Genomic DNA, 20,430 nt, shown 5'->3' with positions numbered 1-20,430 from the left:
AAACACAATCATTTTTGCATACATATATGGACTTGTACTCAAACCCTAACCCCTTTCTCAACTATTTCGCTTTATAAAAATTATTCGGCAATGCATAACTTTCAGGAAACACCTCATTAAACAAGTCAAAGACCATGTTGATTGCTTTTGTTGACATCCCACACAACGACTTAATGTGAAGCAGCCGTACAATAAACAACATTTTGCTATGTTTTGTACATCCAGGGTAAAGCTCACGCTTTGCATCTTCCCACATTTTAGATTTTGATTCAGTCCCTCAGCCACTTGAGGCGTCCTTGTCCATTTCATCCATAAACATCTCAGCTTCAATATTACCTAACATCTCCTCCATCTCATTCCACTCATTAAGGTCATCCTGCTCAGTACCATCCATGTGCCGCATATCAATATTATGACCAAACATAATCTCAGTTGATTGTTTGTATGGCTCACCATGCAATACCTATCGGATATATCCCGAATCCATACCATTTACAAATATATGACTTTCTACTTCATCCAATCCTATAGCACACAGATTTTTGCATCCTCAACATGAACACTTAATGTAACCGCGACTATCAGCAGAGACCCGAGCAAAATCAATAAAGGCTCTAAGTCCACGTGCATACACAGTATAGTCCTTTCCAAGTGTATTGCCAAGATACATCCAACTTTTATCCATTTCTAACTTTCCAAGTCTATTGCCAAGATACATCCAACTTTTATCCATTTCTAAAAAAACCTATTGATTAGCATAATGCAAACTAATTTTACACGCATCATATGCTCCAATTCTCACTGCTCTTTAGATCTTCGGTAGTTGGTCCTATCCCATTTGAGATTATATCATCCATAACTTATATACTAGTACATAGTGTTATTAGTATAGTATATATTAGTAGCTTATAATATGTTAATACATAATATTAGTTGTTAATTACACTTCATTAAACTAATTAATAATACTACACTAGTATATATACTATATATATTATACAAGTGCACTATGTAGTAGTATAACTTATATACTAGGACATAGTGTTATTAGTATAACATATACCTTATAATATGTTAGTACATAACATTAGTTGTTAATTACACTTTATTAAACTAATTAATAACACTAGACTAATGTATATAGTATATATATTATGCTAGTGCACTATGTACTAGTATAACTTATATATTAGTACATAGTGTTATTACTATAGCACATATTATTAGCTTATAATATGTTAGTACATAACATTAGCTGTTAATTACATTTTATTAAACTATATAAAAACATTAGACTAGTATATATATACTAGTACATAATCCATAAGTATAGTGTATATATAATATATTATTTAGTATAAATTATTGAAAATTTATTCTAGAGACGTTCGAATGTACCAATATAACGTTTGCAAGTTTGGATATTAAGTGACAAACGTTCGCATGTTCTAACATAACGTTCGCATGACATGTGAATTAAGTAATTGAACATTCACATGTTATAATTGAAACATTCGGATGTCTTTCTCTCTCATCCCTTGAGACATTCGCATGTTCACACTTTAACATTCGCATGTTACGTGTATAAAAGGTCAAGTCCAAACACGAAATGGCACAACTCACGTTTCTCTCACATTTCCATCTGTCGCATACCGTCGTCGCCATCGTCAAACTTCACCACAAACATCACAAAAGAGGTAGGCATCCCTATTTAACCTTTGGGTAGATTTTTCTTTTTTATGTTTAATGGAAGTTTCGGTGGTTCTCGAAACCTATTGGTGATCGGACCTTCATCTTAATTTTTCGGCCATCACGGGTTGCCAATGGCCAAACGGTCATCGTAGAAAGCTTTTTTAATGTCTATATTTCATTTCTGCGATGGCTTTTGACCACTTTCATTGTGTTTGAGGTGTTAGGAAATGACTGAGTTGACTCAGCCATTTTTATCTCGTAACATTCGAACGTTATACATTCCAAATGAGGAAGACGATGTATACATTCACACGTTAATCATATAATGTGCGAAGGTTCTACAGTATGTGCGAACGTATTGAGAGTGCGTGCGAATGTATATTTTATATTCGAACGAACATTTGCAACGTTCACGTATGATCGTTCATATTCTTGAGCAGCACATACGTGCGAACATTTTTTCGAATCTATGCGAATGTAAAACCTTTCAGTTGTTATAAATCAATTATACGTGCGAACTAATAGTTCTGTACGTTCGCACGTATTATTAAATACGTTCAACAGCTTCATAACGTGCAAACGTGATATGTTTTGTTTGAATGTGTGTTATAGTCATCATGTTCGAATGTACCTCATCTTATGTTAAAATGTTTATTCTAGAGGAATTTAACGTGCGAACGTAATAACTGAAACATTCGCACGTTTAAGCTTAACGTCCGAACATTATATATTACATTTGAGCGTATTCTTGAAAAAATTTAGATTACAGTACATAATATGCATTCCAATATTAATATTGCTCAAATTTTTTCTTTATTTTAGGATATAGCTTATCCTCTGACCACTAGGAAAAAAGAGAAGGAAGGAACAAGCTAGGTCAAGTCTCGAATCGTGGCTCGAACAGTGATGTCTGAACGAGAAGTTATGATTAACCACTTTTACGAACTCATGTGAGAGCAAAAGAGCGTTCGGGATGTGTTCGTTACGAGAGGTTGGATGAGTATCTGCACATGGAGGGGTATCCCTCAATGGTTCGGGAGTTTTATATGGGGATGTGCTCAATGCTTAAGGACGCATCCTCTCACACTGTAACAGTACGTAGTGTTTAGTTCAAGGTCTAGGCAGACGTCTTCTTCGAGCTTCTAGGGATCCGTCGCGTACCTAAGATATTGACTGCAGAAGATGTTCAGTCTATGGATGGATCCCGAGTAGATGCAAATGTAGACACTTCTGCATCAGCTACTGGTCTAGTCAATTGGTCAAAGGCTGGGGATACTGATGAGGAGGATGGCGGCCGAGATGAGGATTTCTACATCCTCACTGGGAGTGACTGAGACCCGATCGATAGGAAGAACTCCTTTAGCCAGGTATAGCTCATCCCTTTTTTCTGCATGTTGCATCTTATTGTTGCAACTAATATGGATCCTGTGGAACATAAGGCCACATTTAGCCAGACTCACGCATAGTTCCTTATACGAGTGGCACGTGGAGACCCCATCGACTTACCACTTCATATTTTTTAGAGGATCTGTTACGAAGCAAGCGTCGTCTCCACGGACAGCCTCCCATATGGAGTCCTTATTACCAAGCTATTACTGACCCAGATTGTGCAACCCAAGGTGGAGGAGTGGATGACAAACTAGATGAGCCCCTTCGACATCACCACACACCATCGGAGCATTGGACAGGGGAAGGGGCATTCTCAACATTAGCCTGGCCCTATACTAGATCTTGTTCCTCCGACCCAGTCTGAGCCCGATGTTGGGATTACTAGTCAGCCGCCGACGGGTACATCTATGAGAGATGCGCAGCTTGCTTGGGTTGATGCGATGGTCTCAGATATTACTGCGCACATCGATTGAAAGATCACATCAGTAGAACAAAGTGTTGGAGATTTTGTCACCTATGTTTTCCATCGGATAGATATCCTAAACACAAAGGTCAACATATTGATTGGCGATTTTAATAAATATGTAAACAACTCGTTATGAGTATTTTGTACTTTATTTTTATCATACATATTATTTCATATATCTACAACTTTTGAATTTAAATTCTCAATCTTTTTTAATGTTAGCTTATATAACTTTAATATTAAATCACTGCATTTCAATTCTCAATCCTTTTTAATTTGAAATATCTAACTTTAATATTAAATCAATTAACGTTCACACGTGATAATCAATAACGTTCGAACGTTGGCGCCAAAAATTTTCACATTCACACGTAAATAGTCTCAACGTTCGAATGTAATGTAATTTCTCATATACCTCCAGTGACGATTCAGAAAATACTTTTTTGTGACGGTTGAGGCACTATCACAATTTACAAACCATCACAAAAACTAATTTTTGTTGTAGTATATTCTGAGTTCGTACAATTTATAATAATATGACATTAAGATGCCTAGGATTATCCATTTTTTCCGTGTTTGACTTTTTTGTATTCCTTCTTTTTATGGATTTTGGATTTTCTTTGAGGGTTGACAAGTTGAAATGCAATGCTTGATAGGTTAAAGGGAAGAGAAAGTAAGAAACCACGAATGGTCTATGTAGTTTCGTAGAGACAGAAACCGTTAAGGAAGATGTCACTGGCCATGTGCTTCAATATATTCAAGGATAATTTTAACTAACAAAGATATTGTGCAGCAGTTTTTACGACACATTTTATAATTATATTTTAAAATAAAAATATTTTTATAAAGTATTTATTTTTATAAAATGTTGTGTAGATATCATTGTTCTTTTATAAAAGTATTCCTCGTTTTACTATATAATTATATAAAGTATTGTGAAAAATATTACGTATTTATCATTTTCTAATTTTACAGTGGTTTTGTACAACAATATACTTAATTTTTTTTTATATAAACAATATACTTAATTAAATAGGATAAAGTAGTGTATAGTAGAGTTTGAGTTAAGGATTTATGCTTTAATATATATGAAATCATCATCTATTTCAAAAATTTAAATTGATGGGAGGAAGGAAATTCGATTATTTATATTATATATATATATATTCTTAACATACATATGTAATTATCTATTTATATTTTCATTCTTCAAATATATTTTTCTTGTCCGATAAAATATTTTTTCCTTTGAGATAAATAGAAGAAAAAATGTTAAATTTTCTAAGATTTTCTTTATAAAAGAAAACACCTATTACTATGATATTGTAAAATGTAGAGTTTTGGATACAACATGAATTCCCCCCAAGAATATTATCAATTTGCTTGAAGCCTTGAAATCCTCTAAATAATTTATTGCAACTCGTAGGCATTATGATACAATACAAGGTGATCAAGGAAGGTGATTAACTTGTATTGTAGGCATTACAAGGATATATAGGAAACTAAAACCTAAATCATCAAGCTTGATCTGACTGAATCATAATCTAACAACTTTGACCATCCATAGCCATTTCTCAAATTACAAAACAACAACTTTGAAAGAAAAATACATCCCCTGTCAGTTTGCTTCTGCAAATTAACAACAGACATAAGAAACCCAAGAAAAAAGAGACATTCTCAAGAGGCCAAAGTGCTTGGTGCACAACTATCATGAACACAAGCCAAGACATCGGTGTATTCCCTCATAATGGTGAATGAATCATACACCTTCCCGTCACTACTTTTCTTGTACTCGAAGAGCAGATAAGAGTGGTTGAATGCTGTCAGTTTTGTAAAGCCAAAGTCATAGTCTCTGAAAAGGCTCCAGTTGGGTATTTCTGTGGCGAAGGATGATAAATGACTACCTCCACCTCCAGCGACAACATGGATTGTTCCATTCATGACGCCGGAATAACTCGTATTTCCAGATTTTACGCATGTATTCTACAACACCAACATTGAAGATATACAAAAAAGGTTAAAAAATGGCATGGAAGTGAATTTACTGTTTGGACTAGAAATGTTATTAGACAATATAATTTAAATAATTGAAGTTGCCATTAATTTACTATCATTTTAAACTTTTGAGACAAAAAAATGTGGAGATTTTTGCAGCATCCATTACCTGGTAAATGGGGCATGTTCTTTCGTAGTTATGGACATGGCCAAAAAAGGCAATGTCTACCCTGTACTTCTGCCAAAGCTTCTGCAAATCATCCCTTCCCATTGGCTCTGAATATGCACCCTCTTTGGCATACCATTCATTAGAGGAATACCCTAGAGGCCTATGAGCAGCAAAGATCAACCAAGGTTGCTTCCTTCTATCCACAGTTGCAAGGCAATGCTCAAGGAATCGGTACTGTTCTGATCCCTCCCTCCAATCATGTTCACTATCAGCTATGCAAAACCGAAACATGCCATAATCTGTTGAATACCTACTCATTGAGTTGAAATTTCCGTCATGAATCTCAAAAAGAAAAATCATTGTACAAAAAACAAAGGAATGCTTTAAGTTGCTACAAATCCATCGGATAACTCGAAAAACATATATGTGATTGTTTTTACCAGAAGTTTGCTCTGTTCTCAGCAGGAACGTAGAAAAGGGTCTCAGCAGTCACACCACACTCCCCTCCTGAATCTGTATGTTGATAGAAGCCTCCTGAATTTGGCCACGTACGTTCATGATTACCGCTGCATGATAACCAATAAAAGATACATAACTTAATACAAATGGATGAATTTAATTATTTGGGATTTATTGTTACAAGGTTATGATTAGATGGAAACGAGTAACGGGGCAAACCTTGCAACCATAAATGGGACAGCTGATGCAATGGGCTCAACCTGTGACATGAATTGGTCCCACTGTGAGATGTATCCATTTGCATAAGCTAAATCTCCAATAACGAAAACTATGTCAATGTTTTTTAAGTCCTTGATGAGTTGGTCGGTAGTATTTAGAGATCCTGGCTGATAATCAGCATACATGGTTGAACCATCACGTTCAGCCTGAAATACAGAGGAAAAAATGTAAAATGTTTTTACCTTAATTCATGCACAAGAAATCTTATTAATTAAACTCTTGGCAGAGGTTTTCAAGTACCCTCCCAAGGCTATGGATATATCAGCTGGTGACTGGAGTTAATCTCTTTATAATTATTGATCTATAGATTTCATTCAGTCAAATGATCTCATAACTACCTTCCCAAGGTCGCCAAATATTACGACACATTGTGGTGAGTCCTGTCCAGGATAAGGGGATGATCTGAAAGAGTAGGATTTGCTCCAGATATATGAGCCATTCGATAAGAGATGACCCATCCTGTAAGTGTACCTGAAATACCATTATAGCCAACCTTCAATAGATATCTTCGGTCAACAATTTAGGATAGTTTTGTGTCAAGAAAAATGTATAAAAGCATACACAAAGTTGGGCCATAAACTTTTCAAGAAACTTGTATGTATGAAACCTTGATCACGCCACCCTACCGTCCGTGCAGGAGAACCTACAAAATACCAAGGAAATCATGTTATGCAACCGCCTTTCGGCTCACTTTGTATTCAAAAGCTGATATCAATGAACTTGGTATGTCCCAAAACATTAGAAGTACTATAAGAAACTTGATTCAAAGCAATGCTCAAATAGCTGTTGAAAGGTTTGCCCTAAATTATAAATATAAAGATTACACTCATGGACTTTTTTCATCACTAAAAGCTTTCTTGAAAGCAATGAACTAGTTATTTATCGCAAACAAAGTATGCAATACTCGTGTGTAGATGAAACGAATAATACCACAAAGGCTGTTTTGATCAATTGTCAATGTTCCAGCTGGGGATCGAGCTTTAGCTTGTCCCTTCACAGCATATTCAACAAATGGAACGGCTTCATTTAATGCATATCCACTAGTCCAAGTTACTGTCATCTGCAAATATTGTCAAATGATCACTGCTTGAATTATTTGTATACATGTGTCCTTTTTAAGTCCAAAATATGTATGAAAAACCCTCTCGGCAGTGTTGAAATTTCCTAAATCAAGTCTTCTTTGGGTGCTAATACTAAAAGGGATGGAGAAAAAAAGATTTTATAGGTGTTGTTAACTGTTATGAAATGGACTTACTTCATCCCAAGACTTCCCTTGAGCAAGGCGAGGATATAGAGGTGCTTTAGGATTAGCAAATGTTATGAAATTTGAAACTGCCACTAGTTTAGGCTGCAATATCCAGAAACATAATTTTTCATTAGCATGCATACACAGGAGAAAATCTTGGTTAATCTGAACTGTAAGTGATGTAGAAACATAAAACATAAAAACACATTTACAAGGATCTTAGGGGAGAAATGGATATACAGTTGACAAACCGCCTGAAAATAATACGAAGGAGAAATCTGCCCTCTGATTGATCAACTGGAATTTGAGAACAGTTTTGCCAGTTTTTGTATACTTTGAATTGGAGTAATTTGCATACTTGAACTGTAATGAACATCAAATACATTAATTAAGAGAGCCAAAAAACCAAACAAATTTTTCATTTTTTGTCTATTTTTAATTTCAAAGTAGTTCGCATTGGAGACACCTTAATCGGGCTTGAGCATATATATGGCTCCTCTTCTTCACTAGACACTGGCGAACAGGTCGATGCGCTGCCATTTTAAAACAAAAATACTCCTTCAACTTGAGAGCATTCACAGAAAAATATGCAACAAAACTCCTAAACTCCTAATCTCCAATCCATATAATAATTCATCAGTTTGAAAAAGGCCAAAAACTAATTAAATTGCATTCTATAATTCAATGGTATTAATGTGTACTAAAATTGAGCAGCTTGCTAGATTGTATTAAGAGATGTATATGATTAGTACTTGAACTCTGCAGGAGAGAAAACTGCAACCCAATCATCCTCAGATGGATCTAGGTTCACAACATTCACTGTCACCCATTCTTTATCCTCGCCCTGTAATTATATAAAGAAAAGATCGAAAACACGCAACAAATTATTAAGAGTATTTTTGCATAAACAATGATATTATATATATATATATATATATATATATATATCTATCATGATCAACACCAATAATCAAAATGATAAATTAATCATAAAACAACGCACGTTTTTTGCATGTAATCAGTAGATGCATCCGAAAAATATTATACATGTTGTTAGATTACTGAATTATTTATCAATAAGGGAAATGATTTATATAGTCATAGGATATGTGCAAACTTAATGCATTTTGTTTTTAAAAAAATGATAAATGTACGTGGGATCTACATTATTTTTTTAATGATAAACTCATTCTTTAAAAAAAAAAAAGTGCGAGATGTTTGCCCACCGACCCTAAGAGTACTATTTCTAGTATTATTCTTATTAATATACAATTATAATTTTTGGACCACATTTTATTATTGATATATATATATATTATATAAACACGTACAATATAATTACCTGTGGTGTTCTACAAACAACCCCAAATAACAATTTTTTGTAAATCATATGATCATCATTCCATTGAAATGTTAGGATGATAAGCTTTCATTATCAGGACTTCGAAAGATTAACATATAAATAAAAATAATAATTTTTTAATCATCTTATATAATATTCATGATAAGATTTCCTTCCACTGCATGGCTCATGCGGCCAACCTTCCGATATAATGCCTTTAATAAAATAATCAAAATTAACTAAGGAGGTACGTACGTACTCTAGGCTCGTTAATTTAAATCTTTGGTATTTGTTAATTTGTCGGTCCAAAAATATTCCTTTTGGTTAAAAACAAAAATTAATTAATTAACTGAAACTTTGGCTTTTGATTATAATATATAAAAACAGATCTTCTATAAAAAAAATAATAATAATAATAATAAAAACAGATCTATCACGTGCACCTTACCGTTCTCCTATATTTTAATTTTTACAATCATGTTTCATGCAGTTCATGTCAAAAGAGAAATCTCGCAAGTCGATCTTGCACTGCTTCTTTGTTTAAAAACCATATTTCATTAAAAAATATAGGCTTTTTTTATATATATTTTTTCAGGAGCAATGATAGCCATACCACCCATTTACAATTTTTCTATAATTTTTAATAAAATAATATTTTTAAAAAATTTTAAACACATCAAATTAAAATCAAAATTAAAATAAATATTTAAAAAAATATTATTTTATTAGAAAATTGTAGAGTAAGAATATCATTTCTCTTTTTTCGTGAGAAGATTTACTGGTTTACAAACTGACTCTGCAAAACTTATATATTATACAAAATATTACTCATCTTAAAATATATATATATATATATATATATATACTCATACGTACACACACATGGATGGACTACATGAATGGCTATATATATTAATCATATTTCTGGGTGATAAGTTCCTTTCTATCTGACAGCCATATGGACTACATGAATGGCTAGCTCTTCCACCAAGCAAAGCAAATCAAATATAATATATGAAATTATTGAACCTGCCAACGAACGAATATGGGCGGCCTGGTCATTAATAACTCAATAATATTACTCTTCTGATCATAATTTTTCTTTTTTTTTTTAAAGAAAAAAAATCGGTATTAATATATATATATATATATTTTTATATATATATAGCTAGACACCCCATATATTCATCTTATATAGTAACCCAAAAAAAGTTAGAAATAAATCCAGCAGTCCACAAAAATTCTAAAAGCTCCAATTTTCTTTATGATATATATGTATTTAATTTTTGTTAATATTTTTAATTATAGAACCAAAATATTTTTTTTAAAAGTCCAAGCTTTGAACCAAAAGTTTCAAAAGCGAACAAATATATTTTTCAATAAAATATATAAAGCGTGACATATCTTAATTATCATCTCTTTTTTAAGCTCCTGATCTATTATCTTTTTTTTTTTTACTTACTCTACTTTCTCTCTCTCTCCATAGAGTTTTGATCAAAAGTGTTTTAGCCACGAATAGATCTTATAAAAATAATTATAAATTAACATGATTTCATATGATATATTAGATCTATTTTATAATAAAATTAATAACTTTATAACTACATCAATTCACGTCAAATTATAAATTTACTTTATATAATATGATCTCTTTGTGGCTAAAAGATTCCACTACCCAGATATATATATATATATATATATATATAATATCGTACGTATCATCGAAGTTTAAATTACAACGTATTCACATGACATGAATAAAACGAGAGAGAAATTAATAAAACCGTGGAGCAGTCAATTAGCATACATTAATTGTACGTGGATGAGAAAAATCATGAGATACCTTCAAGCCAAGAATGAGGGGACTGGCTTTGATGGAGACGGAGTCACGGAGGGCAAGAGTCGTTTTGTAAATGTCGATCTCAGAGAGTGGGTGCTGGTCAAATCTGCCATGACCGTGACCTGATGCCAAGCCCATGCTCCCCAACCACCATAGCATCCCCATTGTAAACAACTTCATCATCAGGCCGCAGCTCCAGGCCGTGTCTGCCATTTTTGTTAACCTAATTTTTTTCTGGCTTAGAAGGACCAGGGAAGTTCTGGAATGAGTGAAGAAATGCAGAGAAGAGAAGAAGGAAAACTCAGCTAGCTGAAGTAGTTGTAAGAAGCCATTCATGGAGGTTGCAAGGGGTTATTAGGCTGTGAGGGAGAGAAAGGCAACATTGGCGTGTTATATAGAGGAGCTAGTGGCCAAGAGACTCGATGATCACGAGCTTGTAAACTATTGTTTTTGTATTTTTGAAGGAGTAAACTATTGTTGTTACAACGTGCTTTTTAGCCGTTAAGTTGCATTTATATATTGAGATGAGTTGAATTGAGTTATAAATAATAATATTTTATGAATTATATTGAAATAGATTTAATTTTTTAAGGTTGAGATGAGTTTAACATTTTAGATTGAAATGTATATTGAAGTAAGTTAAGATGAATTTAATTTTTTTTTATAGCAAGTTAAAAAAAATAGTGAATCTCATCTCAATGATTGATTCGAGATGAATTGAGTTTGATCAACAACCAAACACAACCTAAAAATCTTCGCAACCTAAATATGATTAAAATATTATTTTTAATATTATTATTATTTTGTGATTTGAAAAAGTTGAGTTGTTTATCGTATTTTATGTAAAAATTTAAGAAAATTGTAATAATGAAATGAGATGAAATTGATTGAGATTCTCGAAAGGAATCCTTAATCTTACTTTTTCTAGATTTCTAAAAACAAACAATACATATTACGTACACACGGTACGTAGTGCTTTTTCGAAATTCCTCTCACTTTTGCATGACATAAAAGTTATTTACAAATATTTTAGTTATAAATAGATTTTATAAAAATAAATTTATAAATTGATGCAGTTTGATCTACTGATGCGTTAAATTATAAAGTTATTTTTATTATAAAATAAGTCTAACATACTACGTGATCAAGCTGCTTTAATTTATAAATTTACTTTTATAAGTTCTTTTTATGGTTATATCAATTTTCAAAATTATATATCATGTATATTGTGTAATAATTTATCATTTTAGTGATCAGTACCACAGATGTTAAAGTTTCCTTTGGTTATTTAATTTCTTTAATTGAAAACATAAAAAAAAAATAGTAAATAAGGGCGATACCTAAACGTGTGCAATTACTTTGATTTTTAATTTTATCTTCTAGAAACTTGTTTAAGCCTTTTATTTTCATTGCATTTGAAGCGTATAAGCCTTTTTTTTGCCGTTCTCGGAGTTCTGCTGGGGTTAGTCGTTTGACCGTCAGCGTTGTCTTCATTTCTCCCCCACGAGTGTCTCCGATATTCTTCTTTAGTTACCCCCATGTCGACTTTCGCAAGGCATTAGTCCTTGCCTCATAAATTCTTGTTAGCCCTACTGTCATTGATAGGTCTTGTGGCCTTGCTTCCTTCACATCCTCTTTAATAGAGTACTCCTTAAGGTCACTTACAAAAGCACTGCCCTGTTTTTCAGGCGAGAGAACTCCTATCTTGATCAACAGTCATGATTCAAATCGGCTTTGGTACTCGCGTATAGAACCCTCTTGTCGCAACTTCGCGAGCTCACCAAATAGAACGAGCAATTAAGCAAGTTCATTATAATGTGCATGTATGCAACCCTCTCAAGAGCTCCTCCCAAGTTATCTTTCTCCCTTCTTGTTTTAGGAGTTGAAACCAAAGTTGAGATTCTCTTTCTATATGTGAAAAGAGGCTAATGCCACCCTTTCTTTTGGTGGTATCCTTTGGTATGAAAATCGCTACAGGCCACAGGAAAAATAAATATTGTAGTAATATTGAGTTCCGTCTGCTAGACTTCTCATGCATAGTTCTATTTTAAAGGCCACAATTGGTACTGAGGGGACCTCGTTCGTGCTAGGAAGGAAAAAGATACACTTAGGTCAACCCATTTGTATGTTGAGTTGAGTTGAGATGAATTGAGTTTTTTATTAATAGCAGTGAGTTGAGATGGTGGAGTGAATTTTGTGGAGTTCACCTAAGATGAGTTTAGATGTATTTGGATGTTAAGATGCATTTAGATATATTTATGGAAAGTTGAAATAGGGTTGTGGGTCTCACGTGTAAAGATGTTTTGAGTTGAGACGAGTTTAATAATTTGAGAGAAGTTGGATGTTTGGATGCTAAACTCAGCTTAAAATTAGACTGAACTGAATTGATCTCAATTTAATTTCTGTTCTAAACGGGGCCTTAAAAGCATACGGCGCATGTATTTCTTTATAATTAACTTTCATCTTCACTTTTTTGGGTACGTGCATGAAATCTTTTTAAACGATCTTTAATTTGATAAGTTTGTGTAATCCCATGATAAGAAAGGCCACTCAACGTTTTGTCTCGAAAGTTTTTTATTTGTCTATGTTTTGATTCTGACATCAATTATCATGCATGCAGCAAGTTGGTTTCCGTATGATGCAAGTTTGTGCATGCATGCATGTTCATGGGTGGAAAAATCGATCCGTACCTAGCTAGCTAAGGCCTCGTTTGGATAGTAAAAGTGTTTCATTTCATCTCATCATTACAATTTTTTAAAATTTTTACACAAAATATAATAAACAACTCAACTTTTTCAAATTTCAAAACAATAATAATATTAAAAAATAATATTTTAACAATATTTTATTTAATTTTCATCTAAAACCAGCTCATATAATGATCTCACTGTCCAACCGCACCTAAGATTCCCAGAAATCATGCATAATTGCATAAGCCCTACAGATCTCCTTACCAAAGCTAATCGATCGTCTACGTAGTACGTACTTCAAGCTGCCACATGTATCGCATGTGTTATAGCGTGTTAATTAATTTCCTTGTTCGCTGGATGATCATTTCTCCCTTTATATATTAGGGTTTTAGTTAACGTGTAAAAAGCGAAACCAATATTCAAATTAATTCCAGAAATGGAGCATATAATTATATTATAAGTTCACTCAATATCTTGTATGCATACGTCCCCCCTTGCGTCATTGGGAAATTGCCCTAAAACTTTGACTAGTTCTTCTAGGTGCAAGCGATGGTGTGTATCGATTGCGTGCCAATGGCTTACGTGGAGAATTTTATCTGAGATAAAAAAAGAAAAAAGTAAAAAGAAAGAAAACGCAGAGAATAGAAACAACACTTTAGGAGGGAAAAAAGGCAGCTCACATTCAGATCCCCCAAATCTCTTGATCCTCAACGCATTATCTCCCCAACACCATTTATCTCCTCTAAATTTCTTCCTCAACGCAGACATCTCTCCCAATTCTCCTCTGCGCACGACGATGACAAACTCCTTTGTGTTGATGGTCTCAGGTACTCCATCCCCTGTAAAAAAAAAAATTATGTGAATATTATGATTTCATCTTTGTGCTCACGCAGGAGATCATTATTTATTAAATCGGATTATGCCATCTCTGTATCTGAAATAATCTATTCTTGCCAAACTGGTGTGGTCCATACATTTTGTTGTTGGTTGCTCCAATGAAGCACCCCCATCCCGTGAGTGGATAATCCTTCAATGCATCTCTGAAACCTTCAACTTAAAAAACTGATTTGCAAAAAACTTTTCTTGGCAGTGCCAGATATACAGGTGCCACAAATAACCATTGTGGTTTCAATTTAGTTAGTATTTTCTTCAATGCTCAACATATACTCATTTTGGCAAATCCGTGATAAAATTGGTCTATGGTCATGGTTGAAAATCTGGTTGAAAGGATCCTTAAAAAAAAAAAAAATTGTACAGAGGATTAAATAGTAGGTCTTCCAGTCAGTTATTAATCTGGAGTATCAACATCTTAGATTCTCAAGTGGCTTTGTTTTCTGTGGATCTTGGGCCTTTAAATAGCAATTAATAAACGGAGTACTAGATATGCTTTTGTGAAAGATCATCGGCTCTTTTGTTTAAAGTAAAGCGCACAATCTAGTTGCGTGCAAGAGCTTCAATTGTGTAAAATGAGAGAAGCGGCACTTTTAGTGCCAGAAAATGGTTACAACTAATCTACAGTGGATTTATATACTTTTGTTTAGACAACTTAATGTCCAAGGCAAACCATTTGTTGGGTTGGGGTTAGAGTAGACCCTTCCTGAGTTTGGTTCCTATTGATTCTTGTATGCTAGAAAAAACTTTATCATTGTACCAAACATTTTTCTTGATTAGGAAGGGACTGCTTACATCATATCACTGGCAGAGAGTTAGAAGAATGTTTGTTGTAAAAATCCATTTTGCTCAAGTCAGGCTTCTTATGGCAATGCTGAATGGGTATTGCGCCCCCCATTATTTGATGGATGTCTTGGAGAGTTCTTGAGTTTCTATGGCGAAGTATGAAACTGGGACAGAGAAGAAGTCTTTCTCGCGTTCGTATAGATATGTTTTATAGACTTGAAGAGATGCCTGTGAAAACTCACACCTTTTGTAACTTAACCGTTTGAAGTTAGGTTTAAATACTATAATGGTTACAAGCACAAATGAAGTGATGCAAGTGGTTGAGGCGTGTCTCTTCCCTAGCCCATGCACTGGTTCGAATCCCACCAGCCCCTATGCGCCTTTCCATAACTTGAGAGGCTTGGTTCACATAGATTTTTTTATATTTTTTCACAAACTTTCTTCCTTCAATATTTAAATATATATTGCAACCTATTCTAACAATCCCCCACTAGGTTGTAATATATATTTTATATTCAGTTTCAGTATTGATATTATCATGCATAAAAGAATGTATCTTTCGACTTAAACCTTCTCTTAGTGTGATTAATTCAAAGTTTTGAAAAGTAATTGGTGGCATAGGCTTAAACCAAAACGTTTTAACTCAAACCAGAAATAACACACATATGATAATATCTAATTCACAATAAAGGTTCATAATTATTAGCACTATTATGGCCTTGTGCTGCACCCAGATTTAATGAACATTTACAAGTATAAACCCAAATTTCTTGTTAGAAGCGGCACCACTTCTATGTTCATATAGGCGAAGTTCCTTTTATGTACCTGTTACCAAGACACTTCTATATTTGAACTTCATTAAGAGTAAAACTCATCCTTCTTAATCGTAACAGTCAGCCTTGATCCATCCTGAATAAGAGTTTGTTATTGCAGTGCTCAACTAATCACAAATCAGTAACTTGTTATTACCCATTAAACTCTTTTTCACATTAAATCTGAAAAAATGTTGGGTTACCATTATTGGTGATTCTTTTGAAAGAGTTTTAGTCTCATTCCAATGGATGTAACCCTTACCAATTCTCGCAATAAACCTTTGGTAAAAAGGTTTGCCAAGTTATAACTTGACCTTACGTAGACAATCGTAATAATTCCATAAATGATTCATTGTCTAATATAATCATGCCTTAGACTTATCTGTCAAGATTTTTCATTGTACACTTTATTGTATGCTCTAGACATAGTGGCCTCATTATCACAATGCAAGGAAATAGTTGGCATAGTTTGTGGCCATAACTTTATATCCAACAACATATTCCTAAGTCATTCTGCTTCTTTTCCTGCTGTTGCTAATGCTATAAACTTTGATTCCATTGTGGAATGAGAAATATATGTTTGTTTTTTTGATGCCCAAGAAATAGCACCTCCACCAAGGGTAAATATCCAACCAGACGTGGATTTATTATCACTTGTGCTAGTAATCCAACTAGGATCTGAGTATCCTTCTAGTACAGTAGGAAACTTTGAATAAAAGAGTCATAAGTAGAATGTTTTCTTTAAATATCCAAGCACCCTGCCAATTGCTTTCCATTGATCTATACTAGGACAACGAGTGTATCTAGAAAGTTTGCACACTACATAGACAATATCTGGTCTGGTACAATGCATAACATACATCATGCTACCAATTACACTAGCATACTCAAGCTATGCTATTGCCTTTCCAGAATTCTTACTTAATTTTACACTGGAGTCATATGGTGTATTTGCTTCTTTTATTCCTAGATGTTTGAATTTAAGAAGCACTTTCTCTATATAATTAGATTGACATAGTGCATAACCATCACTATGTTTTTTCACTTTGATTCCCAAAATAGTATCTGTTTCATTAAGATCTTTCATTTTAAACTTTGAAGTCAAATACTTATTGGTTTCACATATGCCTTTCATATTAGTTTAAAAAATTAGCATGTCATTAACATAAAGACAAATAATAACACCAAAATCTTTAGTGAATTTTGAATAGATACACTTGTCAGCACAATTGTGTTTGAAACCATCAGATAAAATAACATAATCAAACTTTTCATGCCATTGTTTTGGTGCTTGTTTTAAACCATATAATGACTTAACTAATTTACATACTTTCTTTTCATTTTCAGGCAGAACAAACCCTTTAAGTTGTTCCATGTATACTTTCTCATCAAGATCACCATTTCAGAAAGCAGTTTTTACATCCATTGGATGTACATATAAGTCATATATAGATGCAAGAGTTATAAGTACACGAATAGATGTGATCCTTGCCACTGGAGCATAGGTATCAAAATAATCTATTCATTCATTTTTACTAAAGCCTTTTGCAATTAACATTGCCTTAAAAGTTTGGACTGATCCATCAAAATTAAACTTCATTCTTAATACCCATTTGTTACCAATAGTTTTTGAATTTGGAGGTAGATCCACTAACACCCAAGTATTATTAGATAATATTGAGTTCATTTCATCATTTATAGCTTCTTTCCAAAAAGCTGCATCTCTAGAAGACATGGCTTCATCAAAACTTTTTGGATCATCCTCTGTGTTAAGAACAATGGGTATTTTATTAATGACTATGTTTATGTCTCCTTCTACAAGGAAGACTATAGCTTGAGATGAAATAAAGTCAGGACCAAAATTCTTTTCTTTTCTAACTCTCTAACTCTTTCTTTGCTCTACGGGCAAATCTGTAGACTTTCTCTTATTTTTATTAAGAGAGATACTCGAATTAGAGTTAGAAACTTGTGTTTGATTAGGTTCTGAAACATATTCAGTAACATTATTGAATTTATTTTCAATAAATTCAACATCTCTTGATTCCACTATGACATTAAAGCTTAAGTCTAATAGTCTATATGCCTTGGAATTTTCAGCATAATCAACAAACACACTTTTGATTACTCTAAGTCCTGATTCTAAGGCTCGGTTTGGTTACATGATACAGATGAGATTTTTTGTACCATACAGTAGTTTTTCCTATCTAAACACACTATATTTCATCTTTAAATTTTAAAAATATCAACTTAAATAAACAGTAATGAACAATGAAAAGTAACTGAACAGTAAGTGAATAGTGCGTCAACAGTGAAAACTGACAGTGAATAGTGACATTTCGGCTCTCTAATTAATAGTGGGACCCACACCTTTTTCAAATCTCAAAAATTAAAAACAATCTCATTTCATCTCACTATCCAAACACACATTTTTTTACAAACTATTTCATCTCATCTTAACTAAAAAATTTAATTGCTATTCAAAATATCTCATCTGACAGCGTAACCAAACGAAGCCTTAGTCCTCTTTGGATCAGGAACTCTGTAAAAGGCTTGACACCTCCACACTTTAAGATAATCTAGATTTGGTTTTCTTCCATTCCATAGTTCATATGGTGACATTTGTAATTTTCTAGATGGTATTCTATTATGCAGATGGCATGCTGTAAGTAATGCCTCTCCCCACAAATTGAATGACAACTTTGCACTTAAAATCATAGCATTAACCATGTTTTCAAGTGTCCTATTTTTCCATTTACCCAAACCATTTTGTTGTTGTGTGTAAGGTGTAGTCATTTGGTGAACAATTCCATGTTCTTCGTAAAAATTAGAAAATTCACGTGAGAAATATTCTCCACCTCTATCGGTTCTAAGAATTTTTATAATCTTTTCCTTTTGATTTTCTACTTCAGATTTATAGCAATGAACATGTGAAAAGCCTCATATTTATTCTTCATTAAATACACAATAGTATATCTAAAAAAATCATCTATAAATGTAATAAAATATCTCCTCCCTCCTCTAGTCAAAATGTCATTTAATTCACATGTATCAGAATGTATAAATACTAAAATTTGTGAATTTCTATTAGCAGTAGGAAATGGATTCTTAGTCATTTTAGCTTGAATACAAATTTCACACTTTGAATTATCAACATTCTTGTAAGAAATTAAACCATGCTTAGACATATGTTTCATATATTTAGAATTTAAATGCGCTAAACTACCAGGCCATAAAGAAAATGACTCAATAATATAAGAAGAATGTGTAACATCTTTATTCATAATACTGAGTTTGAACATCCCATCACAAGAATATTCATTTCCAACAAATACCCCATTCTTTGACAAGATCAACTTATCAGATTCAAGGACAACTTTTATGCCCTTTTTACATAGCAAATTGGCAGTTACAAGATTCTTTTTAATATCTGGGACATGAAGAACCTTACTTAAAATTAGTTTCTTCCAAGAAGTAAGCAACATGTCTACATTTCCTCTTCCATGAACTTGAACAGAATTGTGATTTCCCACAAGAACTTCTTGGCCATCAGTAGCCACAACATAGTTCTTGAATTGTGCTTTCTCATTGCACACATGTACAGTAGCTCCAGAATAAAACCACCAATCGGAGGAATTTGTAGTAGAAGCGAAATGCACCTCAGTTATCATGCCAATTTCCTTTTTTGTTCCCATCGCAATGATTTCTTCAATTGCATTTGCCATGTTTGAACTACTGTCATTTTCTTTCTTCTTATTCTTTAAAAATCTGCATTCACGAATATAATGGTCCTTTTTTCCATAGTTAAAACATGGCCTATTTTTCTTGTCTTTGTTGGTCGAATAATTCTTCTTGAAGGTATTTCCCTTCTTTATCGTAAGATAATTTTATTTTCTATCATCTCCCTTTTGAATACCGTTAACATTCACTTTATAATCAAAATGGTATTGAATACTGTTAACATTCACTTTAGAATTAAAATGGTTGTCATCACGAATTCTACTCTCTTCTTCAATTCGTAGATGTTTTCTAATTTTTTCTAAAAGTGAGTTTTTCTGTCGTATGCAGAAGTTTCTTTTTGTAGCTATTCCAACTTGGTGGAAGTTTTGCAGTAATTGCTCCCACTTGGAAAGACTCAAGAATACTAATTGACAGACCGCGAAGTTTGTTAACCAAAACTTGCAACTCGTGCACTTGGTCTAAGACAGATAGATTATCAACCATTTAGAATTCAAAATACTTCAAAATTATGAATTTAACAATAACTAATTTTTCTGTCTTATATTTTTCTTCTAGAGCATTCTAGATTTCTCTAGGAGACTTAATAGCAATAAAAAGATCATATAAATGATCAAAAAGAGTATTAAGAATGTGACC

The 20,430-nt window shown here is 33.1% G+C and overlaps 1 protein-coding gene across 1 annotated transcript; it reads right to left on the bottom strand.

Annotated features, from left to right (window-relative positions):
- Window positions 1–5,080: 5,080 nt before the first annotated feature.
- On the bottom strand, window positions 5,081–11,236 carry LOC121235621 (probable inactive purple acid phosphatase 27). The gene is made up of 12 exons (XM_041131956.1): window positions 10,881–11,236; window positions 8,448–8,539; window positions 8,162–8,228; window positions 7,936–8,058; window positions 7,705–7,797; window positions 7,380–7,509; window positions 7,011–7,092; window positions 6,788–6,920; window positions 6,390–6,595; window positions 6,152–6,277; window positions 5,712–6,021; window positions 5,081–5,530 (listed from the first exon to the last, which is right to left on the bottom strand). The coding sequence occupies exons 1-12, from the start codon at window positions 11,211–11,213 to the stop codon at window positions 5,225–5,227; spliced, it is 2,001 nt and encodes a 666-aa protein (XP_040987890.1). The 5' UTR covers window positions 11,214–11,236; the 3' UTR covers window positions 5,081–5,224.
- Window positions 11,237–20,430: the final 9,194 nt, after the last annotated feature.

This window comes from Juglans microcarpa x Juglans regia, chromosome 6D (assembly GCF_004785595.1).
Source record: "Juglans microcarpa x Juglans regia isolate MS1-56 chromosome 6D, Jm3101_v1.0, whole genome shotgun sequence".
Lineage (NCBI taxonomy): Eukaryota > Viridiplantae > Streptophyta > Magnoliopsida > Fagales > Juglandaceae > Juglans > Juglans microcarpa x Juglans regia.
Note: the sequence above shows the minus strand (reverse complement) of the source record. Positions and strands in the feature narration are given on the sequence as shown.

Excerpts from the sequence above, each read along its gene's own strand:
- LOC121235621 (XM_041131956.1), bottom strand. The coding sequence starts at position 11,213 with ATGAATGGCTTCTTACAACTACTTCAGCTAGCTGAGTTTTCCTTCTTC. Across the intron at positions 8,540-10,880 it reads CCCTCATTCTTGGCTTGAAG|GGCGAGGATAAAGAATGGGT; the intron begins GTATCTCATGAT and ends ATATAATTACAG. Across the intron at positions 8,229-8,447 it reads TTCTCTCCTGCAGAGTTCAA|CGCATCGACCTGTTCGCCAG; the intron begins GTACTAATCATA and ends TTAAAATGGCAG.